Source organism: Mesoplodon densirostris, chromosome 11 (genome assembly GCF_025265405.1).
Source record: "Mesoplodon densirostris isolate mMesDen1 chromosome 11, mMesDen1 primary haplotype, whole genome shotgun sequence".
In the NCBI taxonomy this organism is placed as follows: Eukaryota; Metazoa; Chordata; class Mammalia; order Artiodactyla; family Ziphiidae; genus Mesoplodon; species Mesoplodon densirostris.
In genome coordinates, this window is record NC_082671.1 from 13,119,966 (window position 1) to 13,136,994 (window position 17,029).

At 38.7% G+C, this 17,029-nt stretch overlaps 1 protein-coding gene across 5 annotated transcripts in view; it reads right to left on the minus strand.

Moving 5' to 3' along the window:
* Positions 1-17,029, minus strand: part of GUCY2C (guanylate cyclase 2C) — a 118,792-nt gene that overhangs the window by 32,587 nt on the left and 69,176 nt on the right. For 4 of the 5 annotated variants that reach the window (XM_060112435.1, XM_060112437.1, XM_060112436.1 and 1 more), the window contains 3 exons: positions 12,495-12,580; positions 9,316-9,427; positions 2,679-2,760 (listed from right to left, as the gene is read on the minus strand). In XM_060112435.1, the coding sequence (XP_059968418.1) occupies positions 2,679-2,760; positions 9,316-9,427; positions 12,495-12,580 (280 nt within the window). The remainder of the gene's footprint in view (positions 1-2,678; positions 2,761-9,315; positions 9,428-12,494; positions 12,581-17,029) is intronic. The other variant, XM_060112439.1, reaches the window with a different exon arrangement.

Below are 17,029 nucleotides of genomic sequence, written 5' to 3' on the forward strand. Positions count from 1 at the left end.
GTACTCTTTCTTTTTTTTCTTTTTCATTTCACTTTCTCAGATCCTTCACTAAGGCAACCCTTTATTATAATAAAAAATTTGAACTGATGTCACAGAAAGAGTGAGGCGAAAACAGAGGATACATCAGATCCCTAAATAAGCCAGTTCCTCTTCGGCATTTGTGCCTTTTAAAAAATCCATTAAGAAAATAGAAAAGCACAGAGAAAAATGTAACAACATGTAACCCAACATTCAAAATGTCAAGAATTTGTGATTGTTTCCCCCTGATAGTATAGACAAAGCAGCATTCTTGGGTTATAGGAATGCACACTCACAACTTTACAGACATTGCCAAATTGTTTCCCAAAGCGGTTGCACCAATTTGCCCTCCCACTGTGAAAATTCCCGTTTCCTCCGTATTCTTAACAACATTTGGTATTGTTTAACTTTTTTTAACCCTTAGGATGTATGTGAAATGGTGTTTGTTGCTTTGCATTTCATTTTCTTGATTATTAGAGAGATTAAATATCTTTTCAAATATTTTCTAGCTATTTTATAGAGTTGCCTATTCATAATTTTGCCCATTTTTTTCTATTGCATTGTCTTTGCCTTATTTATTTACATGAGTTCCTTATAAATTCTGCAAAACAAATCTTTTGTCCTTTGATGCATTGCAAATGCTTTCTTCTGGTTTATTGCTTTATTGAGCTCTGCTGTATAAAAAGTTTTGATTTTTTTAAGGTCATGGTTATATTATTTTCTTCTTTGACTTTTCTTTTTTATCTTGACTGAGAAGTATTTTCCTACTTGAGACATAAAGTCATTTTCTATTACTTTCTTCTGAGTTTGCTTTCTCACATTTAGGTCTGTAGTCCATTTACAATCCATATGGAATGAACTTTAGCTTTGTGTATTGTTTTAGGTAGGGCTTTAATTTCATTTTTTTCATGTTGAGAGCCTACTGTTCCAACATCATTTCCCAACTGACTCACAATGTTCCCATCGTATGCGAAGTTCTCATGCTTGCTCGTGTCAGATTCTAGAATCTGTATTCTTTTCCATTGGCCTATTTGTCCCTGAGTTTGTCTTTGCTTGTGCTCATTTGACAAACTCCTACTCACCTTCTCAAGGTCACTGATGATGACTTTGTGAATGTCCCCTAAGCAGAAATGATTATTCTCTTCCTATGCTTCCATCTAACTCTGACTATTCCTCTATTAAGATACATATAAAATAGTATATTATTGGCCAAAGATTTTGGGCCTAAGACCTGGTGGCAAGTGGCGTGACTATTAGGGCCTTGAAGGCTCCCAGACTCTCATCTCTGCACTGCAGAAGACTCTTGGGACTCCACAGAGCCAACCACCATTCATACTGAATTAGAGGATGCTATAAATCATTCACTACTTTTCTTGCATAGCTGTTGGAATGGAAAACTATAAGAATAAGATCTGTCTTCCATATCTCCTCATGGACACAGTATTGCTCTCGCCATTAGGAAGCCCTATCTCTGCCTTCCCTGCTTAGAGAAAATGGAAAATGCCTGTTTCCACCTGTTACTGTTTCTTACTTTGTGATTCATCCTATCTTAAGCTGACGCCCATTTGGACTTGGTGTCTGAGGGACAATAGCCACATCTGTGGCCCTGCTATTGGCTGCCTTTACTCTCCTCAAATTTTGGTTTCCTCTTACCTTCAACTAAATGGTCACCATACACTGTAAATCATCTCTTACATTTCTTGGTAATACAGAGCCACAGGAGTCAAACTCTGCCTTCAGACTGAAGAGAACAATCTACCCGCTTTCTGGAGAAAGCTTTAACTGACACGCAACAGAGTGGACTCTCATCGTGAGAAGGTACAGTGACACACAGACCAAAGCATGTGATACATAGAGAAAAACTGTTGTCTGGTTTAGTTAGGAAATGGGAGTGATCCTGGTACTATAACAGGATAGAAAGTTTTGTGTGTTTAACACACACAGATTAGGAGGTAGTGTGGGACTCGCTCATTCATGTATATAGTCAAGAAATATTTCTGAGTATACAGACTATGTCTCTGGCACTGCACTAGGCTCTTCATATGTCCAAGCTGAGCAGAACAATCATGGAACTGATGATCAGAAGGCCTGAGTTCTACCTTTGGCCCAACACACTACCTGGTGATGTGACTGCAGGCAAGCCATTTGGCTTTCTTGGTCTCTTTCCTCAGGCTAAAGCAGGAGGTTTGGAATGGATGATTTCTAAAGCCTCTTCCGGCCTGACAGTATGTAATATAGAGATTCTGAAATTGCCCACAATATACTAATAAAACAGCAGAAATAGCTATTTCTACCTGTAGAATGCCTGGTATATGGTCACGATATGGACCTTATTTCAACTCCTCACAACAGTGCAGATGAGGATGCTGAAGCTGAGTAACATGTTTAAGCTGCTAATAATATGGTAAACACCACACGACTGGTAAAGCCCAGAACTGGGATTTGAGTTCACACGTCTCTGAGGCCAAAAGCTCTAATCCACCCACTGAGTAATATTCTGCCCTTGATAGAGTCTTTGATGCTGAATGCCTCCATGACCTTAGCTCTGTCCGGAGAGCTTCTTGTGAATGTATACTATCATCCACAGACGTGACTTCTCCCCCTTGCCCCCCTCCCTCTCTGAGTGGGGAGCACAGCAGGGTAGAGGGGCTGGAATTTACCTGAGCACCAGGAGGGCGATGAGCAGGAGCAGGGCCACAGCCCCTGTGAGAGTGAAGACAGCGACCATCAGCATTTGAGGGCCTGGGGCAGAAAAGACGGTGAAAATGGCACCAGTAAGGACCTTTGAAAAGACAATGTGCACACCTCACACGATCCTAGTTGTGTAATGTAACTTGAGGATGGGGAAAAGGAGAGACCTTTTAAGGTATCCGTCTTTTAGAGAAAGACAAATATCATACGATATCACTTATATGTGGAATCTAAAAAAAATGATACAAACGAACTTATTTACAAAACAGAAACAGACTCACAGACTTCAAGACAAACTTAAGTAAAAACAAACTTAAACTTAAAAACAAACAAACTTAAAACAGACTTAAAAACAAACAAACGTAAAAACAAACTTACGGTTACCAAAGGAGAAAAGTGGGAGGGAGGGATAAATTAATTAGAAGTTTAGGATGAACATATACACACTACTATATATAAAATAGATAATCAACAAGGGCCTACTGTCTAGCACAGGGAACTCTACTCAATATTCTCTTAATAACCTCTATGGGAAAAGAATCTGAAAAAGAATGGATATAGGTATATGCATAACTGAAGCACTTCGCTGTACACCTGAAACTAACACAACATTGTAAATCAACTATATTCCAATATAAAATAAAAATTAAATTAAAAAAAGATATCTGTCTTTTATTAATCTCTTCATTGGTAATACAGATCCTGCATCCTTGGTCTATGAGGAAAACTGTCTGGAATGTGCCCCAAAGTGGCTTAATTTCATCTACCCTTACAGTTTAGACATCTCGTTTCTTACGGGAATCATCAAAAGTTACAAGAACATAAAATAGTTTCTGGCACACAAATAATTTTGGTGGGAAGACTATCTGACGTCTTTGAAACCAATATACCTAAGGAGGATTCATAGAGGAAGAAATAGACAACTGTTTTTCAATACAGAGAACAAATCGGAGGAAAAGTAGGACAGTGTGGAATGAAGAGTACATGACAATATTGCCCACTGGTCCTTTCCAAACTCAACCGGGTCATTGAGGGAAGTCAATGAAGAATGTAAGGAATTTGATTTATGAGCATGTAGGTGAAGCTGTGTAGAAGAAGGAATTTGAGAGACTGGCAGAAGAGTCAGTGGAATTCAGGAAAATGTGGATCCAACCCAAGGAAGCACTGAAGCAGACTCTGAGTGTGCAGAGACTGAGCCTAGATTAAGAAGGACAACAACAGTAATAAAACTGTGTAAGAGGGCTTCCCTGGTGGCACAGTGGTTAAGAATCCGCCTGCCAATGCAGGCGAAGATCCCACATGCCGTGGAGCAACTAAGCCCGTGCTCCACAACGACTGGGCCTACGTTCTAGAGCCTGAGCTCTGCAACAAGAGAAGCCACTGCAATGAGAAGCCCTCGCACTGCAGAGAAGAGTAGCCCTGGCTCACTCGCCACAACTAGAGAAAGCCGTGCACAGCAATGAAGACCCAATGCAGCCAAAAAAAAAAAAAAAAAAACTGTACAAGAAAGTTGTTGTTCAAACATGCCTCAACAGATCCCTATTAGAATAGGAAGTTAGAGGGTTCAAGAAGAAGAAACGGAATGGATTCCAAGCAACAGATAGTGTGTAAGAAGCTGGAAGGTAATAGCAATATGGTGAAGGAGACAGGTTTTTTTTTTTTATAGCATAAATAAGAGAGACCCAATCAGAAACTCTAGGGAAGGATGTTCAAGGAAGGCGCAATCTAAAAATAAAACGAGGTAAAATAGTTTGAGAATTTGGAATTTAAAAAATCCATTTGTGTGTGTGTGTGTGTGTGTGTCACAAAGGAGAGGCATTGGAGTTATACAGAAAGAAATGTTATCCTGACATGCTATCTAGCTTTATAAAAATAATAATAATAATGAAAATGTTTAGTAATTTTCAACTGATAGGTAAATGACAGAGGGCTTCATATGGCTACCAAAAAAATATTAGCAGCCCAGACAAATTAAAGCAAAATACAGGAGAATTTGGGAGGTGGGAATGAGGTAGAAGAAAGGAAAGTGACACTAACGTCTTCATCTTACAAAGCTGGGAAGCAAGAACTTTTATATATACTTGATAGAACTCGAAGCTTATGCAAAATTAATTAAAATTACAAGGCACCAATAAATGTATTGACAAAAAGATATACCTATATTGAGAAGAGCTTAGAGAAAAGTAGGGCTAGTGAAAATGAACTATATCTTCATTTATCGATACAAGAAATAAATAGATAACATCTAAAGCTTATAAAGCAAGAAATATATGCATATTATTTAAAAATATGAAAAAAAACTAAGCAGAAGGGACTGCAAGGCCAGGGATGCACAGAGGTGGGACCAGGTACACTCACTTTCCATTATGAATATTTCTACTCTTGGCTTTTAAAATCATGTGCATGAATTTTTATACAATAAAAATATAATTAATGAAGGTGTCCCTGGAATGATGAGTGGTCAGATCTTATTCAGGTAGCACCTCAACACCTCACACTGTATTCTCTCTCATGGCACCATAACATAGACCCTTGAGGGCATGGCCAGTGTTCTGTCTGCTCATCCTGATACCTTTAGCACGCAGCACCAGACCTGGTACCTGGTCACGTATCAATAAAAAATTACTGAATAAATAAATAATTGAATAAAAACTTGGCCCTGCTCATCTCACTCTCTGAGAAGAGGCAAAGAAAAACGCCCAAATAATATATGTAAATAAATTCACATAAAAAAAATCTCTTGTGCTATTGTATTAGACTTAGCTTACATGTCACATGTATTTTTGAACCATTTTTGTTTCATCACATTATGTCCTTCTAATGAACTAACCTTTTTTTTTTCTGAGGTAGAGGGTTTAGTAAGGTTCATACTGCCACACCTTTCTATAAGGGATGAATTGAAAGGAGTTATGCTTTGCTAACTTATAACTTCGCCTCTCCTTGTTATTTTGTTTTCTGCTAAGGGGAAAATTTAACAGTGAAAATGTGAGCCCTGGGTTTCTATTCTCGTTAGCACAGAAATAAATTATTCCCTTGGAGGTGGAGCTGCATTGTGGGCATATTTGACTTTGGTGAATTCCGTTTATTACTACAATCACCACTTCCATCCCCATCACCACCACTCTCATACCCCCAACCCCACACGAAAAACAACAGTGAGTACGAGGAATACAATTTCAACAGTGCAGATGATTCTACTCATCAGTCTACTAAAATTACCCAGCCTCCAGACTACAGCATGAGTTGGAGGAAATATCTGCTGAGTCCTTAGCCCCTCTCAATTCTTCCCTACTGTAAACATCACATTGCATGAAATATAATTATGATATTTAAATATACTACATACTATTTAAATATAGTAATTTTTAATTCAACATACTTGTAAATCACCCTATCGCATTAGTTCTAAGGTTAAGTTTCTGCTGCCCTCTGGTGGCTACTGTGGTTATCACAGCCTATTTAACTAGATAGACGGTGAATGCAGATTGAGTTTTATAACCCCAAGGTCATAGAACATGATCGTTGGAAAGAACTTTGAGATCAGCTAACAAATCTCCTGACTTAACAGAGGAAGATACTCATAGTTAGAGAAGTAAATGGACTGAAATGAACACTGTCTAGATTAGGACTGAATAGATGCATATTCATAGTTATCTCAAACTGTCTTTCATTCCTTCTTTCCTTCCTCCCTTCATTTCTCCCTTCTTTCCTTCCTTTCAAGGCACTGTGTTTGAGTAAAGAGTGGACCCTACACTTACACGGTGTATGGTGTAAACAAATAAATGAGATATAAGTAATATGCTAGAAGTCCGGTGTAATAAGGGCACGATCAATAACCTCCTGAGATGCTAAGAAAAAGCTTAGGAAAGGTGAAATCCAAGTTACACATTGAGGATGAGTGGTTGTTTACTAGTTCTATGGGGGGTGGTGGTGACAGATTTTAGTCAGAGGGAGTAGCATCAATAAAGACCCAGGAGCATGAAGCTGCAAGACCCTTTCTTTAAGGAAGTAGGCAGAAGTTGAGAGAGTGGGGAAGAGATTTCAGGTAAGATGAAAAAGAAGGCTGGAGACGTGGGAAGATCAGAGACATTTTGTGCTATAATAAGTCATTTGGACCCTGAAGGCAAAGTGGAGCTGCCAATCGAAGGGTTACTTGGCAGCAGTTGGGTAATGCGACTGGATTTGTGCTGTCCCTCTGGCGGCAGTGGTGGTTGGGTTTGAGGTGGGTAGGAGGTGGGGCTGAGCAGGAAGACAGATGGATGTCATTGGAACCCAGGAGGCGGCTGAGGAAGGCTTGGGTGAGGAACAGGAACCAGATCTGCGTTGTCCACTGCTGTGTCCCAGGTGCTTAGAACATTGTCTGGCATTAAGTAAATATTTGTCAGATGAATGAAAAGACACTGATGGTAGAATCTCCAGGTGAAACGTTCTGTTACTTAGTTGGCAGTTGTGTACACAGATGAAAGACCAGGCATGACTATCTTATTTGTATACTATTTGAAAGACTGAGATACTTAATTTGTAAAGTTTGAAACTAAATGTAATAGTTAAAGAATGAAAAGCTCTGGCTAACTGAATTTTCTAGTTAACTGAGGATGAAGTAAAGTTGCCCAGGATGAGGCAATGTCCCTGTCGTATGTAATGTAAATATTTAATGTGATCTCATTTAGGTAAATAATGAGAACTCTCTCAAAAATCATGTTTTGAGAAGTTCATTATTTTACACAGTACAGACTTTCTGTTTAATAACCAAAATATCTAAAAACTTTTAAAGAAATATATTAAAAATACAAACCCAACTCTGTCACTGAGGGCTATAATTAAGGAAAAAGAAAAATAATTTTAACTCAAAAAATTACAAAAGGGGGCTTCCCTGGTGGCGCAGTGGTTGAGAGTCCGCCTGCCGATGCAGGGGATGCGGGTTCGTGCCCCGGTCTGGGAGGATCCCACATGCCGCGGAGCGGCTGGGCCCGTGAGCCATGGCCACTGAGCCTGCGCTTCTGGAGCCTGTGCTCCGCAACGGGAGAGGCCACAACAGTGAGAGGCCCCCGTAACGCAAAAAAAAAAAAAAAAAATTACAAAAGAAAGAAGCATAGCGCTGCAGAAGCCTGTGAGAAAAGAGATATATTCAAGTTTGGCTTGAATCTAGGACGCTTGAAGATGGTTCTAGAGATAATTAAAAAGAAAAAAAAAAGCTTGCTAAAGAAAACAAATCAACTTTAAAAAGCAATGATGACAGTAAATCATTTAGAAGAATGGGATCCCTACTTCCTACCTCTCTCTTTGCTTCAGTCAACTACCTCATGTCTATTGACTAAAAACACAGGATTCATTTTTAACCAAATTTGACTCATGGAACACAAGAACTAGAAACATAGTTACAGCTATAATGTAAACAAGCCCATTTAATCAGAACTGTTCTCTTCAGCCAGATCAACCTTTCATCCAGAGTTTCTGGCTGTAGAGCAGGGCTAGGATAGAAGTATTTCTAGTTTATAATTTTTAATATTTTTTTAAAATGGTAAATTAATAGTCATTATGGAAAATTTAGAAAATTAAGAAATATATAAAAAAGCAAAAAGAAAATCTAGAATACTATTACTCAGAGGCTACGACTATTGACATTTTAGCATATTTTTCTGCAGTCTTATTTCTATACATTGTTTTGCAAAGTTAGACTTTCATTAAATAAAAAAGCTGTATTACTTTACTCATAACTTCCAATGTCATTTAAAATTCTTTGTAAATAATTATTTTTAATTGGTTGCATGTTGCCCCATTTATGAATACATTGTAGTTTTCTAAGTCATTTTATTAATAATGTTTCCAGCTTTTTTTTTTCTTTTGCATCTTTGGGCATAAATATTTGTTCAAATTTAAACTCTTTTCCTAAAAATTGATTAGTAATATGGAATTACTTACTATTCATTGTGGAAAGCCTTGGCCAAGCCAGCCATGGGAAGAGTGTCCTGAGACCTTGTTGCCCATGAGACACTCAGCTGGCCCTGTCCAGTGACAGTCAGTGTTATACAGTTGCATGGCAAGTTGCATGGGTGAAGCCCTAGCCGTGTTAGGGCTTTCATGACATGATGGGACCTCATCTCAGGTAGGAAGGTAACCATCATTATGACCCAAGTATGTGTCCTCTCAGGAAACGGGGAAGACTTCAGAGGCCACGCTCACTTACCACCCCCAGCCTAATGACATCGAGTATTCCTTGCTGAAGTATATATTCCATGAGTTTCCTTCAGTAAAATGTAAATGGAGTGAGACTATGTGTCTCTGTGTTCATTCTGTCAATTGCCAAATCTAGTTTTCTATAGGAAAATTTACGTCAAAGGGTACGTAGGACACCCTATTAGAGACACCCTATATTAAAGACAGTTATAGCTAAATTAGAATGGAATATCTTCAGTGTTCTATCAGAACTGTAATATTATTCATTGGACAGAGACGTAAAGTCCATGTTTACAAACCTGGCAAATCTAATACAGACAATAAGCAAAACAAAACAAAAAACACAGGCTAATTTCATAAACCACAGAATTTACTCTCCTTACCACAAAAACAATTTCAGGAAAAGAAACTTCACGAAGGATATCTTACCCTCGTCTGGAATATCATTAGGAAGTCTGTGGTTCTTCCAGATGAATGTGGGGCTCTTATCCACCGGGTTAGTCTGGTTTATGTGGGTGTCATAGGTCAAAAGAATCTTGTACTGTGTCGGGGCATGAAAAGAAGAAGGATGAACAGAAAAAGACATTTTAGAATGACTTCTGATGAGATTAACCGTGCTGCCCAATGACATTTGAATTTCATAGCAATGTTTCTCAGCGAAACAAGGTAAATGTTACCAGCCAGGAGCTAGTCAAGATCCACTTGGTTCTCACCATGAACATGGATTTAAGCTCCTTGTGGGCCGACTAGTTTTCTGTTTCTTTTTTTTTTTTTTTTTTTTTTTTTTTTGCGGTATGCGGGCCTCTCACTGTTGTGGCCTCCCCCGTTGCGGAGCACAGGCTCCGGACGCGCAGGCTCCGGACGCGCAGGCTCAGCGGCCATGGCTCACGGGCCCAGCCGCTCCGCGGCATATGGGATCCTCCCAGACCGGGGCACGAACCCGTATCCCCTGCATCGGCAGGCGGACTCTCAACCACTTGCGCCACCAGGGAGGCCCTTTCTGTTTCTTTATGACCATATGCTACACCTGCCCAGCAGAGATTCTTTGGGTCTTTCTAGTTCAAGTCTTTCATTTTACTAATGTTAAAATAGAAGCAAGAAAACTTAAATGGCTAATAGCTCCGGGTCACATGACAAGGGAGGCAGCAGTGTTTTCCACAATATTAAGTTGCTATTAAAAGTGATGTCTTGGGCCTCCCTGGTGGCGCAGTGGTTGAGAGTCCGCCTGGCGATGCAGGGGATGCGGGTTCGTGCCCCGGTCCGGGAGGATCCCATATGCCGCGGAGCGGCGGGGCCCGTGAGCCATGGCGGCTGAGCCTGCACGTCTGGAGCCTGTGCTCCGCAACGGGAGAGGCCACAACAGTGAGAGGCCCGTGTACCGCAAAAAAAAAAAAAAAAAAAAAAAAAAAGTGATGTCTTGAGAAAATGCACCATAGCTAACATCCATTATCCATATTTATACACGTCAAGGGGCTCCTAGAGAATTCTACATTTCTTAAGTTCTGTCAATTACATAATTTTTGAATCTCTTCTAGCCCTATGCTCTAATGTGCTTTCTTAGACACGACACTCATTAGGTTTCCAAGATAAAAGGTTTTTTTTCAAGTAATCTGTCAATGGAAATATTAATATACCCTTAAATTACTGCTGCATATATTGAGTCAGTTTTGTAAGAGGCATCTGGAAAATGTTCATCCTTCTAAATTCACCACGCTCCCTCAAAACATTCTGGACAAAATTTTACATTCTCAAAATTATACTCTTAACTTGAAAACAGAATATAAACTTGCATATATTGAGGAGAGAAAATATCCTATATATTAGGGGCTAGTAGATTATATCTCTACTGAGACCTACTCTGGTTATGGAATAACTTATCTATAGCCCTATGTTTTGAGAATTAATCCCTGTTTTCCCCATAGATACATATCATACAGCACAATTGATGGCATTAGATTATTGAAAAGTTCAACTAGACTTGCCTGTGGAGACAGCAAGTGCACAGAACCACATTCTTCACTTTGAAGAGCAATCATAAGGCTGACATAGAATCTCACTGCAGGTATCTATCTGCCTCTCTCCAAGGGAGGCAAAGGCATCATCCCAGGTGCAAATAACTTAGAGGGGCATGTAGTTATCTCAGTAGTTACTACTAGGAACGGAAGTATTGAGCAGATTTCATTTTAAGGTATTCCCATGGTATGATGCCAAATACAGCATTATAGTAAAGGTTCAGTATAACTAAAACAATGTAACTAAAAACGATGCATTACTTTTCTGAAATGCTGCTACCCCCGTCCCGAACTTCTAGTTTAACTTTCTCAATCTGAGCATCTTTTCTCTAGCTTTCCACATTTCGCATCATAGATGTCTTTTACAAAGCTGGGCCAATACATACAGTCAATATATGAGTTAGGGATGTCAGAATGCTCATATTGGAAAATTACATGAAAAAATGAAAAAATGTTTCTAGTAGATTCCTGGTTATGTCAGGACCTAACTTCTTAAAGAAGAAAAGGTTTCTACCTACCATTTGGTTGGTTAGAACAGTGGCTTCTAGTTCATGATGGGCACAACTCTGGGTGACATAAAGGCAGGTATTTTTGTTTTTAAATTAAACGCTTAGCAGCCATCAACTATGTGCCAGATAAGAAGCTAGGCACAGGGGCTTCCCTGGTGGCGCAGTGGTTGAGAGTCCGCCTGCCGATGCAGGGTACGCGGGTTCGTGCCCCGGTCTGGGAGGATCCCACGTGCCGCGGAGCAGCCGGGCCCGTGAGCCATGGCTGCTGGGCCTGCGCATCCGGAGCCTGTGCTCCGCAACGGGAGAGGCTGCAGCGGTGAGAGGCCCGCGTACCGCCAAAAAAAAAAAAAAAAAAAGAAGCTAAGCACAGGAGACATGGAGAAATGAGATCCACTCCCTTTCTTCAAAGAACCTACTATGTAGGTGTGTGAATCTATCTATCTATCTATCTATCTATCTATAGATAGATAGATATGTATTATGTATATATAGTGTGTGAACATAAAGCACATATGTAGGTGTGTAAATATCTATCTATAGATAGATAGGTACTATGTATATATAGTGTGTGAACATAAAGCATAACATTAGAAGGCTGTTTGTATGTGCCAGAGGGATTACACAATTAATGATTTTCAGGAGACTTCAGAAGGAGAGAGAAGAGTTAATACTTCATTCAAATTTTTAGTTGTGGAAATGAATAAACAATTCTTAGGAAAAAACCGTCACCTTCTCATTGGTATCCCATCAACAGTCTGGTCTTTATACCAGTGTTTTCTGGGTGGGTATTTTTAATACAGTAAATAGAGTGGATATTCTGAATAAGAAGTTCTATGGGAGAAAATGTTTAAGGAATACGGCCCCAAGGGGGGCAAAATCGTAAATCTGAAATAAACTAACCTCTGGATTCTAAACATAAATTCTCTTAATTCCTTTGCTAGTATTGGGTTGGCCAAAAAGTTCGTTCGGTTTTTCTGTAAGCTCTTAGTTACAGAAAACCTTTTGGCCAACCCAATATTTGCCTTCCAGGATAACCCTCCTCACCTAGTCACTTAACCCCAAGTTCCTGATAAGAAGTCAGACATACTTTGTTGGTGTCCACAGAGGTGTACAGAAGGATCATAGTACTGTCAATATCCCCACAGTCATCCAAAGTCACAGGACCCCCATGCCCTAGGGCAAAATCAGAAAGAGTTAGAGGCCATTGTTGACTTCTTGACTGAAAGACCAGTTACATCCTGACAGAGGGTATAAAATAGATTCAAATTGCTCTATTTTACTGAAAAATTATTGACCTTAATGATGTAATCTGAGGGCATCTGGATTGGTTCTTGGCCCTGAGATCTCTGAAGGATATTTTTATAAGAGATGGTATTTAGTTAGAAGGAAAATTCTTTTTCATTGCATTTAGAATGATGATACTAAATGTAATCAGTCAGCAGATTTCTCTTGATTATTAGTGAAAAGTTTTTGTTGAGAGTATTTACTAAACTAGTGGCAGAGTGTTTGTCACTCCATAATCTAACTTAGATTGTAAAAAGGTCAAAATCCTTTCACTACCACGTATTAGCTGAACACATTGAAAAAGTTAAGTTGAAAAAGTTAAGTTATTTGAGTCTCAGTTTTCTCAACTATGAAATTATAGCCATATAGGATGAGCCTATGAAATGGCTGTTTAGGTAAAAGAAAAAAATTGATCAAATATCAGCAATTTCACATGGTTCAACATAATAGCTAATACTTATTTTCTGTTTACTAGACCAGGCTCTGTGCTAAGTGTTTTATTGCATTTATCATTTTATTCTTCCCCAAATACCATGACATAGAAGCTGTTATTATCTCCATTTTATTGATGAGAAATCTGAGGTCAGAAATATTACTAACTTGTTCCAGGTTATAGGTACAGCTAGCAGGTGACTAACTGCCGCTTATGATCACAGAGCTGCAGGCAAAATGGTGGCAGCCACTGCCGTTGCATCTCCCCCATTGTTGAAGCCCTTCCCCCTCTGCTGATTGTGACTGTCAAGGGATGTAAAGGGTTGGTGCTCCCCTCAATCCCCCTTTGTTTTTCTCTTTTTCCCCTTTGAGAGCCAGACATTGAAGACTAGAATATTCAAGCAACTGCATATATGAGGGAAATTAGAAAGCTACTACACATGCCCAGGGGAAGGCAGAGGCTCAGAAAAGACCTGAGAAGACCTTAAGTTTATATCTCAGGCTGATTCTCAGCAGAGATAGCCTACAACAATAAAAACAAAACCAGAAAACAGCAAACCCTGGGGAATGAGAAAATTCCCCATTCCCCATGTGATTTCCAGGATTACAAATTATTAGATTCAAATGTCCAGTTTTCAACAAAAAACACAAAGCATACAAAGAAACAGGAAATATGGTTCATTCAAAATAAGAGGAAAAAAAAAACCCAATGGAAATTATCCCTGAAAAAGACCTGATGGTGGATCTACTAGACAAAGGCTTTAAAACAACTGTCTTATATGACCCAACAATCCCACTACTGGGCATATACCCTGAGAAAACCATAATTCAAAAAGAGTCATGTACCAAAATGTTCATTGCAGCTCTATTTACAATAGCCCAGAGATGGAAATAACCTAAGTGTCCATCATCGTATGAATGGATAAAGAAGATGTGGCACATATATACAATGGAATATTACTCAGCCATAAAAAGAAACGAAATTGAGCTATTTGTAATGAGGTGGATAGACCTAGAGTCTGTCATACAGAGGTGAAGTAAGTCAGAAAGAGAAAGACAAATACCGTATGCTAACACATATATATGGAATTTAAGGAAAAAAAATGTCATGAAGAACCTAGGGGTAAGACAGGAATAAAGACACAGACCTACTAGAGAATGGACTTGAGGATATGGGGAGGGGGAAGGGTAAGCTGGGATGAAGTGAGAGAGTGGCATGGACATATATACACTACCAAACGTAAGGTAGATAGCTAGTGGGAAGCAGCCGCAAAGCACAGGGAGATCAGCTCGGTGCTTTGTGACTGCCTGGAGGGGTGGGATAGGGAGGGTGGGAAGGAGGGAGACGCAAGAGGGAAGAGATATGGGAACATATGTATATGTATAACTGATTCACTTTGTTATAAAGCAGAAACTAACACACCATTGTAAAGCAATTATACTCCAATAAAGATGTAAAAAGAAACAAAAAACAAACAAAAAAAACTGTCTTAAAGATGCTCAAAGAACTAAAGGAAGGCATGGATAAAGTCAAGAAAATGATGTACGAACAAAACGTAAATAGTAATAAAAAGGTAGAAAACCTAAAAAAGAAACCAGAAAGAAATTCTGGAACTGAAAAGTGCAGTAACTGAAATAAAAAATTCACTAGAGGGATCAAAGGCATATTTAAGCATGCAGAAAAAAGAATTAGTGAACTTGAATATAGGACAATGGAAATTATCAAATCTGAGGAACAGAAATAAAAAGGATTGAAAAGAAGTGAACAGAGTGTAAGGGACCTGTGGGACACCAGCAAGCAGACCAATACATGCATTGTGGAAGTCCCAGAAAGAGAAGACAGAAAAATGGGTAAAGAGACTATTTAAAAAAATAATGGCTGAAAACTTCCCAAAATTTGATGAAACATGTGAATATAAACATCTGAGAAGCTCAATAAATGCCAAGTAGGATGAATTCAAAGAAATCCATGCCAAGGCACATTATAATCAAATTGTCAAAAGCCAAAGACATAGAATTTTGAAAGCAGCAAGAGAGAAGTGATTCATCACATATAAGAGATGTTCAATAAGATTTATAAGCAGATTTCTCATTATAAACTTTGAAGGCCAGAAGGCAGTGGGCTGATATATTCAAAATGCTAAAAGAAAAAACTGTCTATCTAGAACGCTTTATTCAACAAAGCTGTCCTTCAAAGTGAAAGGAAAGTAACACATTCTAAGATAAAAGTTGAGAGCGTTTGTTACCTACCACTAGACCTGCCCTGTAAGAAATGTTCAAGGGAGTCTGGCAGGTTAAAATGAAAGAACAATAGACAGTAACTTGAAGCCATGTGAGGAAATAAAGATCTCAGTAAAGGTAAATACACAAGCAATTATAAAATCTAGCATTATTGTAAGAACAATGTGTTACTCCACTTCTTGTTTTCTACATGACTTAAGAGATGAACAGGGCTTCCCTGGTGGTGCAGTGGTTAAGAACCCGCCTGCCACTGCGGGGGACGTGGGTTCAAGCCCTGGTCCAGGAGGATACCACATGCCGCGGAGCAACAAAGTCCATGCACCACAACTACCGAAACTGCACTCTAGACCCCGCAAGTCACAACTACTGAGCCCACGTGCCTAGAGTCTGTGCTCCACAACAAGAGAAGCCACCACAATGAGAAGCCCACACACTGCAACGAAGAGTAGCCCCTGCTCGCCATAACTAGAGAACACCCGCGCGCAGCAACAAAGACCCAGCACAGCCAAAAAAAAAAAAAAAAAAAAAAGAGAGAGAGAGAGAGAGAGAGAGATGATACATTAAAAAAAAATTAGTCTAACAGCTGGTATTACTGTAATTTTTGCTTGTAACTCCACCCTTTGATTTTGAAGCAATTTAGGTGCTTAAAAAAATGCTTAAAAAATGCTTAAAATGCTTAAAAAACATTAGTTTCCTACTTGGACACAAAGTATAAAGATGTAATTTTGCAACACCTATGTCTGAAAGGGATGGGAATGGAGCTATTAAAGGAGCAGAGTTTTTGTATTCATTGAAGTTAAACTGGTATAAAGTCAAACTAGAGGGTTATAATTTTAGCATGTAGTCCCCATGGTAACCACAAAGAAAACAGCTAAAGCTCATACACAAAAAATAAGAAAGGAATTTAAACATTTCACTATAAAAAATAAACAATATAAAAGAAGACAGTCATGCAGGAAATGGGGATAAAAAAGCTATACAGCATATAAAGAAGAACTAACAAAGTGACAGAATAAATCTCTCCTTATCGGTAATTACTTTAAATATAAATGGATTAAATACTCCAATCAAAAATAGAAATTCACAAATTGGACTTAAAAAGTGATACAACAATATGATGTCTATAAGAGATTCACTTTTGATCCAAAGACAGAAATGGGTGGAAGGTGAAAGGAGGGAAAAGGATATTTCATGCAAATAGTAACCAAAAGAGAGCAGAGGTGCTATACTAATATCAAATAAAACAGACTTTAAATCAAAAAAGTTTACAAGAGACAAAGAAAGAAATTCATTCTATATTAATGAAACATTCAATAAAGCAAAAATATATAACAAGTGTAAACATTTATGTAACTAACAACAGACCAACAAAAAATATGAAGCAAACATTGGCACAAGATAAACAGTTCTACAATAATCCTTGGAGATTTTAATACTCCACTTTCATTAATGGATAGAATAATAAGACAGAAGGTAAGTAAGGAAACACAGGACTTGAACAAAATGATAAACCAACTAGATATAAGAGACAAACTACAGAACACTCTACCCAACAACAGAACGCACATTTTTCTCAAGTGCCTGTAGGACATTTTCCAGAATAGACCATATGTTAAGCAACAAACTAAGTTTCAGTAAAATTTAAAAGATAGGTATCATACAAAG